The sequence below is a fragment of the Chenopodium quinoa genome, unplaced genomic scaffold, assembly GCF_001683475.1.
Source record: "Chenopodium quinoa cultivar QQ74 unplaced genomic scaffold, ASM168347v1, whole genome shotgun sequence".
In the NCBI taxonomy this organism is placed as follows: Eukaryota; Viridiplantae; Streptophyta; class Magnoliopsida; order Caryophyllales; family Amaranthaceae; genus Chenopodium; species Chenopodium quinoa.
Window position 1 is genome coordinate 625,308 of NW_018743434.1, and position 11,554 is coordinate 636,861.

The 11,554-nt window shown below is 35.2% G+C and overlaps 1 protein-coding gene and 1 pseudogene across 1 annotated transcript; one reads left to right on the forward strand and one right to left on the reverse strand.

Annotated features, from left to right (window-relative positions):
• Positions 1 to 169: 169 nt before the first annotated feature.
• On the reverse strand, positions 170 to 4,817 carry LOC110739154 (annotated as a pseudogene).
• Positions 4,818 to 6,176: 1,359 nt separating this feature from the next.
• Positions 6,177 to 9,076, forward strand: LOC110739155 (DNA repair RAD52-like protein 1, mitochondrial). The gene is made up of 4 exons (XM_021919618.1): positions 6,177 to 6,696; positions 7,251 to 7,288; positions 7,381 to 7,475; positions 8,560 to 9,076. The coding sequence occupies exons 1-4, from the start codon at positions 6,365 to 6,367 to the stop codon at positions 8,701 to 8,703; spliced, it is 609 nt and encodes a 202-aa protein (XP_021775310.1). The 5' UTR covers positions 6,177 to 6,364; the 3' UTR covers positions 8,704 to 9,076.
• The last annotated feature ends 2,478 nt before the right edge of the window (positions 9,077 to 11,554 follow it).

Here is an 11,554-nt window from a genome sequence, read left to right on the forward strand (position 1 = left end):
TACATAAATTGAGAAATTAATCATTTTAATGTGAACATAAGATTGATAATTTCCTATCATATCATAGCTTCTCAACCAGCTGACAATTCGCTTTTGCTTTCAAACTTTACCCCATCACAAAATTACTCCTCAATCCTTTCTAGACTGGCAAGAATTTCTTTATGAATCCAAAAACCTCCTAACCCAGCAACACTCATACGTTAATGGTCAGTCTAGCAAATCTTTAGTGTTTACACTTCCATTGTGCATGTCCAGACCATGAGCACTCCCCACGAAGAGTAGAAAATCCTTTTGTTTGCTCAAGCACAACCTCACTTATTCAAATTTACAATTTTTAAACACTTCCAATTTAGAAAACAAAAAAAAAAAAAAATTAAAAAAAAAATGACAGCTTTAAAGTCTTTCACCAACAAGGCAAAACCAGTAAAAGACATTGAAGAAGTCTAAGCACTAAGAAATGAAATTTCATAAATATCAAATCGAGCACTGTCAGCACTTTTGCAGGCAGAACGGACCTTACTCATACTACCATAAATTGGCTTCAATCCATCCCATAAGACCATGAACTAGCAACTCAAAAAGTTGAAGAATAAAAGTATAGAAGCACAAGTACAGTGATCCCATTGTCTTAAACTAATGGGAGTCCATAAGCTCTGTCTAGGGTACTTTTAAGTTCATGCACCATCACCACCACCCCAAAAAAAAAAAAAAAAAAAAAAAAAAAAAAAACCTTTTTCCAAAGAAACAGTTTAAAAACAATGCACATGATTCTGCAAGTAATTGAAGTGAAACAAATTAAGCCATTTAATGAAAGATTCACTTTAAACTTCAATATTGTGGCAACCTAGCCATACCATAAGCAACTTGTATAATATTGCTTCGACATCTTCTCCAACATAGCCAGCCTGCAAAGAGAGGAATCACACGTTTATAAAACCCTGAAAGAGGCTAGAGAATCCAAGACAATAAAAATTACAAAAGGTATTACAAACTCAGTTTTATAAAGCATAGGGAGCTAGAGGCCAAAAAAATTAAGTGATTCCAATTACAAAACAAAGGCTGCACATCAAGCATGTGAGGCACACTTTTATGCGAAACATAATAGATAATATGGTCTACATATTTTACAAAAACAAGAAAATTTTAATACCTCTGTTTTTTATTTTCTTTCTTTTTTCCTCATTAGTTTATGTGCCAAGGTAGCATTTTGCATACACACCCATGTCATAGCATAACCCATGTAACCCACTTTATATTATTGCTACGGATATACAGGTCTTTTTTTGGAGGAATAACTTAACATAAAGAGAAATGGAACAACTTATTCAAAACACCCATAAAAGAATATGGAAAAACTAATGGAGGTAGTTATTAATCGTCTTATCATGCTCTTTTTTTTTGGGTTGGGGGAGGGGAGTAGTGAAAGAAAAGAATAAAGTGGGGGCACCCATCCTGTGGCCCTTGCAATTGCACATCAAATGCCTCGGATTCAAATTATTGTCCTTGTTGCACCTAGGGTAGCTTTTGGACTAAGGTATGAAGTTAGTGCCTCATTCCTAAGGTTAGAACTCAACCGAAATGAGTTCAGCTATGTCACCTATCAGTCCATCACCCTTCTGGACAAGAGTGAATTGACAAGCATTTGGGATAAGAATAGGCGTTCATTTGAATATATATGAACTATGATTGTTTAAGTTTGGGCAAGATGTTCCCTATAATCCCCTAGTGTACCAAGCCAGCAAGCCTTGGGATAAGAATGCTGCCAAGAGGCTTGAGCTAAACATCACAATTCGCTCATGAGGATAAAGTATGTGGGATTCAGATTCCAACGCCAATGTGGAAGTCAAGACTCCATATACTATATAGCCCCCCCCCCCCCCTCCCCCACCCTGCACTAGTTCCCCAATTCAAATTATATTTGCATAGTGAGGAAATGGATGTACTCCCTCCATCCCATAATGTAACATTTGTATTCCTTTTTGGGTGTTTCAAAATGATGTGCCTCTTTGGAATCTTTCCTCCATAATCATACTTCTTTTACTATATTACCCTCATAAAACTAATGTTATCCCAAATTTTACCTCATTTCACTTTAAAAATTTGTGCCTAAATGTATTAATTATCCATTGAAAACATTTTTTTTTACATTTCAACGCTTGTGCATGATTAACTGTGCAGCATGCTGTTATTATTTTCCTTGAAAACAGATTAAAAGAGTTAATTTAATATAATTGTTGCACTTTTATAGTTTTTTTTATTAATTTTTCAATAATATACTCTGATACTCCTCTTTTCTTGATACCCCTAAAAATGAGAAATGGTTACTATAATAAAGGACAGAGGGAGTAATAAATTGGGAGGAAACAAATAGGAGTACTAAAAGTGTAAGCATCGGTGAGGTATCTTTTTTTTTTTTTTTTTTTTTGTCGACTTCTACTTTTTCTTTTACCTATGTTATTCATACCCTTTTTCAATATAATCTTTACCTCAAGTTCCAAAGTTAAAGTTTAACATTCTGATATGAAATTAGGCACATAATATTTTTTTTTGGACCACCCAAAGTATGCGAAATTGTAGTAAAATAGTCAACTTAAACCCCTATAATAAACGAAGGAGAGAAATCTTGCCTGTGTCAAGGCTGTTGCATCTGCAACAACGAAGGGCACATTTACAAAACGAGCAAGTGTCTTTGCAAGAAGTGTCTTTCCTGTTTTGTATTTAGCAACCAACAAATTTAGGTTTAACATATATATTACTCTGTATTTAAAATTGCCAAGAAAAACATTGTTTACAATAATAGAAAGGAATCAGAAATCATTACCAGAACCCGTTGGGCCCATCAATATGACATTGCTCTTCTCTAACTCTACATCATCATCCTCTGACTCCATAGCATGTAATTGCACTTCTGATCTAGTGTCAAAATCATATAAGCATAAAATGGAACACAATAACCAGCAACAGATAGCTTAAGAAATATGAAATTGTTATAACTTCAAAACTTGCTGATCAGAGCACGTATTGTTGCACTCTTGAAAAGAAACGCAAATTTGATAAGGAGCAACAAAAAATGGAGATAGTTCTCAGGACAAACCTTTCATCGAAGCATGTTGAATCCTTTTATAAATGATTATGGACAGCCACAGAAAGGACCTGAAAATGAGAAAAACTAAAACAAGTATCCAACTATATAAAACCATAGAAACTTGTTCAAAGAAATGGAGAAAATAATATCACTAGTACATAGGTGATGAAAAGTGTCCAATGACAACTATGTTTTCTACAATTACTACAACCAATGACACCCTAAGAAAGATCCTTGTTTCAAGAGCTAGGTCAATGGAGTGATATAGTATGGTACAATTTTAACAGTATGTAAACTTGCCTTAATTGGTTGTCAGAACCTAATAGCACAAGTGCCCTTTAAAGTAAACTTCATATGGTGTACTAATTGTTCTTCCTCCAACCTTACAGTTATACCTACATCCTATTAATCACTATGTCAAAGGAAAGTGTGCAAAATGATGTACTCGTAGTTACCACGGGTAACAAATTAAAATTAGAAGTTTTTCTAAGCTAAAAACCCAAATATCACACACTCAAATAGACAACAATTAACACAAATCAACAGCATTTAAAATCTATATCAATAAGCTCACAGTCAGAGCAAACCTTTTTGGCATGGTGTTGTCCAACGACAAAATTATCCAATCCCTTGCAAATTTCCTTCGGCGTAGGCAAATTCTTCCCCAAATATGCTCCTGCCCAACCAGTTTGATCACTCTGATTTCCCTCACTGCGCTTATCTTTACCCTTCCCACCACGACGACCATGACCATGACCATGACCCCTAGAATTATGAACCCCCAGTATGTAAGGCGGAGTTGGTGGATTGTGAATCATCATCTTATTTTCAACATTCAAAGGCGGTTCGCCACTACTCCCGCCACCACCACCACCAATATATGAATTCTTCATAGCCTCCCAATATTTCAACGAAATCCTAAAATCATCATTATTCTTAAATTTCTCGTTGTTATCATTAGCATTATCACTATTGATTACACAGTTATTAGCATTATTTCTACCATTCTCATAGCTCCCAATCTCCAGAAAAACTCCCATGAACAGGATCCATTTTATGGGGACGAAAATAAAATTCAGATTTACAATTTGGACAAAGACAAACAGCTTGAAAATCAAATTCTCCAAGATTATCACCCTCAATCGACGAATTATGAACATAATTTTGATTTTGATTATTAGATAAAAATACATCTATAATCCTAGAACACCTAGGGCAATTCACCTCCGCCATAATTCTCCGACGATTAGGGGAAATCGCCGCCCCAATTGCATCTCTCTTGATTTCTCGCCGGAAAGTTGAGGATCGCCGGCGGTTGAATCATCTCCTGCACCGATCATCGCCGGAAAAGAGGATCCGACGCAACGCAGATTGCCCCAACAACCTTCTCCAGTGTAATAAGGTAGACATTTTTGGAGCTTTGAAGGTTGCAAAAATGGTGGATTTAAAGTGATGGAGGAGAGAGAAAGAGGAGAAGAAATGAGAGGAATTGGAGAAGAAGCGAAAGTGTAGAAAGAAAGAGGAGATGAGTTGAGCATTTTTGTTTTCCCTCGCTTTTTTTATTTTTTCTTTTGTTTCTCTCAAACGTCTGCTTTCTCCTATATAACCGCTTGCACTTGCACCCATGAGTCCATGACCCATCGGTGCATCCCCTTTGTTTTATATAACATGGACTATCTAATTTTTGGTCTCGGACAATGGTTAGACCCACCTGGTCTATCTAATTTGCAAGTCTCTGGTAATTCTTGATTTTTCAAGAAGTATGATAGATTGATATTATAACTTAATGAAATTTCATTATCATGTTTGATTGACATTAAAGAAAATTGTTTATAGGTTATACTCCGTACAATACTTAAACCCAAAACCTTAAGTTTAAAATCTAAAGTATTAGCCACTAAACTATCACCATATTATATATCATGCTATGAAACTTAAATATAAATAAGGATTTCAATTACGAAATTAATGCAGTAGGTTGGGGCATCGCCCGAGCCTAAAAGCTAGTGTAATTTTATACCAAAATAAATTTGGAAAGTTTGAGTTATCAATATAGCCATGTAGGGGTGGGTAAATTATTTTCTATGATTTGTAGGAATTCTAAATTCTCGAGAAATTTCAACTTCTCACATTTTTACTTCTTTATTATGTTAACCAATTAATTACCGATTAATGCCATTAATATATATTTTCCCATTATTTAAATACCACCAAACAAAGTCTTAGTTAAGACGAACCAAACAAAGCCTAAGTTTAGTTACAAATCTTCTAATATTAGTGAAGAGCAAGCCCCAGTTGATAAGTTTTTTGACAGGAGGCCCAATTGATAAGTTTGATTAACATAATCTGTAAATCGACCGTTTTTTTCCATAAAAAAAAAAATCTAAAATGGGAAACCATCACACTCACCACTCTATCGTAGCCTCTACAACATCATCACAACCTCCTATTCCTCATCAAAACCCATCACAACAATCACCAACATCTCTCCGTCTTCGCCTTCCATTCTTCTTTTCTCAACAACAATGGCGCATTTTAAGGGAAGTATCTCCTACAATGCCGCTTCGTGGCTGTAGACTAGTCGGTTGAACATAAAGACACCCTAATAGCAAAAGTGTATAAAATAGGGGTCATGCTAACCCCTAAGAGAAAACAACGGTCGGCCAAACACTACAAGAAGCAACACTTTGAAATTTTGTTAAGCTTCTATGGTTATTCATTCATTGGAGAACGGAAGAATAAAGGAAAAAGGGAGTAATTAAAAGCAAATGAAATGACGGAATTGCTCCCCATCTTATTAAATGAAATGACCTTGATACCCCTAATTTGCATGCATTACTCCTTCCGCATTTAAAACAGATGAAACATTTTTCTTGTTCATGTATGCCAATGTAAAACTTTGGCGGATGATATCTTTAATTATCAATAAATAAACACTATAACAGTTGATATTACTCCGTAATAAACTATTTATTGAGACGATTCCAACAAGTACCCATAAAAATTATATTTTTTTTCTTAGTTACTGTATAGTCTCAAATATTAATCAAAGTGAATTGAATTAATAGTGCAAAAATTCAAAGCGTTTCACTTGTTAAATAAGGGTTATTTTTTCTTAAAGTGAATCAAAATTACAAAACGCTGTCCTTTAGCTAAAACTCAGGGAAAATCCAAGTTACTCCCAACTCAAAATTCAAAAACCTAAAACCCTTATTCTTGGCAATCGAAACTTCGGAAGTATCCATTATCAACCAAGGGTTTTACAATTGTAGAGAAAAAATGGCGCTTTCTATGCTTAAATCCCTGAGAAAATCAACGGCATCAATCAGCTTATCATCATCATTTCTGAATCAGATTTCTTCAACATCATCAACCCCTTCTTTCCTCAAACCCTGCGGCTGTGGCTGTGCGCAGTTGCAGAACAAGTTATGCTACTCTAATGCAGCAAATGATGATAGAAGAAAAAGTAAAGAAGAAGAATATGGTGAAATACCCACTGAAGGAATTAGTAGACCCATGTCTGAAATTCTTAAACAACTCAACAAAAAAGTTCCTGATTCTCTTATTAGTGTTCGCCCTGAAAATGGGGCTTCTATCAAATATATTCCATGGTAATTTTTGCAACTTTTTTGGTTTTAATTTCACAGTTTTTGGTGCTTTTTAGCTGAATTTTGATCAATTGATGCTGGTTTTAGTCTAATTCGACATGGGTATGTGTCCAAGAGTTAGACTTGGCTAGTTTGTGTTGAAAATTCGACACGGGTACTTGAGGTTAAGTGAAGAGTTGGAGTAATGTAGGTGTTTGGTCAACTTGAAATTGATCAATTGATGCTGGTTTTAGTCTATTAGACATGGGTATGTGTCCAAGAGTTAGACTTGGCTAGTTCATGTTGAGGATTCAACACGGGTACTTGAGGTTAAGTGATGAGTTGGAGTAATGTAGGTGTATGGTCAACTTGAAATTTCTTCAAAATTATAATGGTGCTACATTTTGTTTGGTCTGTTAATGATTGGTTTTTTGTTAGACTGTCGGGTAATGTGTCTACTTATTGGGTATTAGGATATTGTGGGGTTCTTTTTGGTGTGTTTTAGGTTTGAGTATTGATGATAATATATGAATTTTGTGCTTGATTTGCTGCTTAATTGATGTTTTGCACTATTGCAGGCATATTGTGAATCGAATTATGAACTTACATGCTCCAGGTATTCAACAAAGCATTGGTTTTGTAGCAACTTTTAGGTGATTTTTCCCCCCCTTGAATGCTCAGTTTTTGCCATACTTTCATGAATTTCAGAATGGTCGGGCGAGGTTCGGAATATCACATACTCACCTGATGCCAAGTCTGTAACTGTTGTTTATCGCGTTACACTTCATGGGACAGATGCTGAGGTATATCTTATTAGCTCCCATGACATTCATTGTTGGATTGTTATACTTATGATTTTGATTGGATTAGCAATGTTGGGTGCAATTTTTAGTGGGATAAAAGGTTACATCCTGTTTGAATTTCCCTGGACAAATCAATTGCCTTGGAGCAATATCAAATTGTATTGCTCCATATAATTATATTCGTGGCAACAAGATTTTTCTTTATGATTAATAAAAATATGCCACATTTAACTTAAAATCATTAGAAGTCTTTAATAGTTTAATACTCAAAGCTTCTATCTTTAATCGGTAACTTGTCAAAGTCTATAATGAGCTATGATGTGAAAATTTTATTGATTTATCATGAAAAGCATGATCATATACTTGTATATTTTAATTGTTATGTAATGAAGTTGAGAAGGTTTGACCATAAGACTCTGTTGTAGCCTGTCAATTTTGGAACATATGGAGTAGTGAATAACTTGTTTTACTGGAGATTGGTTACCCAACTTACAAAATGCCACTCATTTGGGGGAGGGAAAGACTAGACGAGTATGGGAGATGGTAATCAAACCTGTGCCCTCAAAGTCATTAGGTTGAGAGCTTACCACCAAGCTTCCTCTTGCCTCCCAAATGGAGTAGTCAAGTAATAATATGCGGGTTGTACCAATTAGAGAAGTAACCTAGTCTTCTTCTAGACTGCATTAAGGCCATTGACATTGCTCAGTAACGAACATTCTCATGCCTCATAATGGTGTGCGCCCCTAACTAAAGAATTGTAATTTGTGAAACGGAGTCTGACCCCACAAGGAATTCGTGTAAGTTAAAGAACAGACAAAAGTTAACCATAATTTACCTCAAAAAAAAAAAAAAAAAAAAAAAAGGTTAGCCATAATTACATTATTACATAAGCATTATGCAAGCTTAATCCACTATGTTAACATTGTTAAGATACCTGGGTAATTGTAGTTTGTTCATGAATGAAATCATTTTGATGTGAAAATGTATGTCCCAATTACTTTCATACGTAATATATTTTCCTTTTTAAAATTTACCTCTCAAGATGAAAATGGTACTGAATTAATTACCCCTCTGCATCAAATAGATATATAGGGAATCAACAGGAACTGCTTCAGTGGAAGAAAAAGGCTATGGAGACGCCGTACAGAAGGCTGAAGGAATGGCCTTCCGTCGAGCATGTGCACGATTGGGACTTGGGCTTCATCTCTACCATGAAGATATGTCATAGTATGGTTTCATTATTGAGCATATTCAGTGGGCAGTGGCTGTTTCTTTTTGCGGTTGTAAAGGTTGCATAGCTGTAGCTTGTTCTTTCTATGTGGGTGGTTTTTGACTTTTTTTCCCCTTGTGTATATGGGGCCGGAGGATAAGCTTAATTTTGGACTGCTATGCACCTGTATGAAGGAGATGGTGGTCGTCTGGTCGATTATTAAAGTACTGAAGAAACACGAGCCAATTAGTCATTGTCTGATTAAAGCTTGCTTTGTTATTCGTTGAAAATCTAGACCTCTTGCATGCTTGTCTATTTCACTAATTAGCCTCTTTTCTTTTAATATGCTCAACTGCTCATGCAATATATTCTTCATTTCTTCTCGTGATTCGATTTTGACATTTTGTTAAGAAGTATTTTTTTTTTGGTTTGGTCTTGCTGTGGTGAAGTATTGCTTAGACTAGTTTTTACGAGTAGTTACTAGTGTTATATCTTATATTGTAGTTTATGCACATCCACCCTTTTAATGTGTCACATGGCGAAGGAGAACTTGGTCTCGTCATTAGACCATTAGGGGACCATTGGGGGGTTGTCAAGAGTATATGCATTGATAGATTCGACCCTAACATTGGCATTACAGAAACACTGCCTAATTAACGTAATTATGGGGATCAAATGACTATGATAACCAAGACTGCTGTTATATTATCACAGATGGTTTCATATGCTCAGGGGTGTTGGATATTGTTGCCTTATTCCTCTTCTATAGTATCTTCTTCGTCCCATAATGTTAGAAATTGATTACCTCAATACAGCTAAATTGTTTCGGGACAATTCATTGCAAACGAATTATAGGACTATTCTTATTGTACGTAAAACCTAGAGAGGTCTCATAGTGTGATTGTACTAACACTTAAAAGGTACGCCACTAATTTGTAATTATGGTGGTTGAATACGTACCCCGAATCTACTTAGCTTTGTCCGTACATTGACTGTAAGAGTGGAGTGGTAGTTTCTACTTTCTTATGAGTAGTTAATTAGTTATACTAATACGGAGTAGGAGACAAACTCAGAAGATTAATCCAACGAACATTGGGCAAAATTATTATAGGGCATGGGGGAATATAAGAGTACGAGTATTCAATTTTGACTAAAATTTACATCTCCTTTCCTACTCACTCTCCTCTTCCACTACTCATTCTCTTCCACTACTCATTTTTTCTCTCCCCTTCCCCTCAAACCACCAACCCCTTACCATGGCCAACCTTTGGTGACCACCGCTGGCCACCGCTTGGAGTGAGATATATATTTTAATTTTTTTCAATTGACACACTTTGACTTTTGAAAAAAAAATGGAGGAAAAATGTTTAGTTGAGAATCGCATATGAGACAGGAACTCGGGAAGAAAGAGAATGACAATAAGATATATAGTAGTGGGGCTCATATCATATGGGTAAATGAGTATAGGTAAATTTTCCATTTAAGGTAACAAAAATTATTTGAGGACCAACCAAAATAATATACACAGTGGCGAATCCAGAAATTTATAAATGGGGGTTCAAAATGTTTTCCAACTTAATCATACCAACTTACGAAATAATTAAAAAAAAAAAACTTTTTTTGGATTTTTGAACAAACTAATTCAAAGTTCCTTTCTTTTTTCTTTCATCAACCATCTTCTCACTAATTAAAAAGTAAAATACTTTAGATAATCGGAAACAACTAGTCAATTTGATATGTTACCCTCGTTTCATATTATTTGCGATAAAGTTTATTATTTATGAAACGGGTGTAGTAAATTAAATCTAAAATCAATCGATTACCTAAGTCAAGCACTCACTCTAGTACTATAAAGTATACAATCTCAATCAATCAAATGCACAAAGTAAAGTATAGATAGTTTGAGGCCTTTGAGTTTGAGTCTTGGAAAAAGGAGACTTGGAGAGAAAAAGTAAAAGTTATTTCATGAGACTCAAACCCAATGGTTATTGACCTATGAGGTTTAACAAGTGCAAAATATAATTATTTAATGGATTTTAAGATCGGGAGAACAATCTTGTATATTAAGATTAAAATTAAGTTGTTAGGTACCCAATACCTATGTGTGTGTATGTTTTTGTTTGCAGATATGATTGAGAGGCTTAACATATGATATGGAACACATGATGCTGATATATACGTATGTGTATCTTTTTATTTGCAGATGTGATTGAGAGGCTTAACAATTTGAGAGGGAGAGGCATGGCTTCAATGTATTCGTGGTCTTCTTAAATGTAGTCATACATTATCTTGTCATCATTATTTTTTAGGCTCAATGTGTAAGTTTCCATATTCTTCTAAGATGTCTAACACTTGCTGGACATGAATATAGCATGGTAGTGGTGGAATCATAGTTAGTGTTATAAGTTGCATACTATTAATTTGGATGCATAGTAGCTTAGTGTAGCTGAAGTAGATGTAGCAAAAACTTGAATGTTCTATATGAAGCCCGAGGAACTAAGGAACTCAAGTGTGGGCTGGTGAATCGGTTGGATTTCGTAGACTGCAATTACAGAAAACTGATGTCCATGCTCATGATATTAAATTTACAAGGGTATTGGTTCGTGAAAGTGAAATCCGAAAGATCATATGAGCAGCTCTAGCAAGGAGGGGCATAAAAAAAAAAACCTAGAAGCTAAGACAAAGGTTGGTCAGATACAACAACTAGAACTCGTGTCCAGGTGCAAAGCCACATTTCTTGATGTATTGGAGGCGTGCTTGCATCACACAAAAGAATTTAGTTTCAACCGCTCTTTACAATTACTAGTATTGTCTTGTCATAACTATCTCAAACATTCTTCGAATTGGCATCTATTAATCTAAAGTTTTT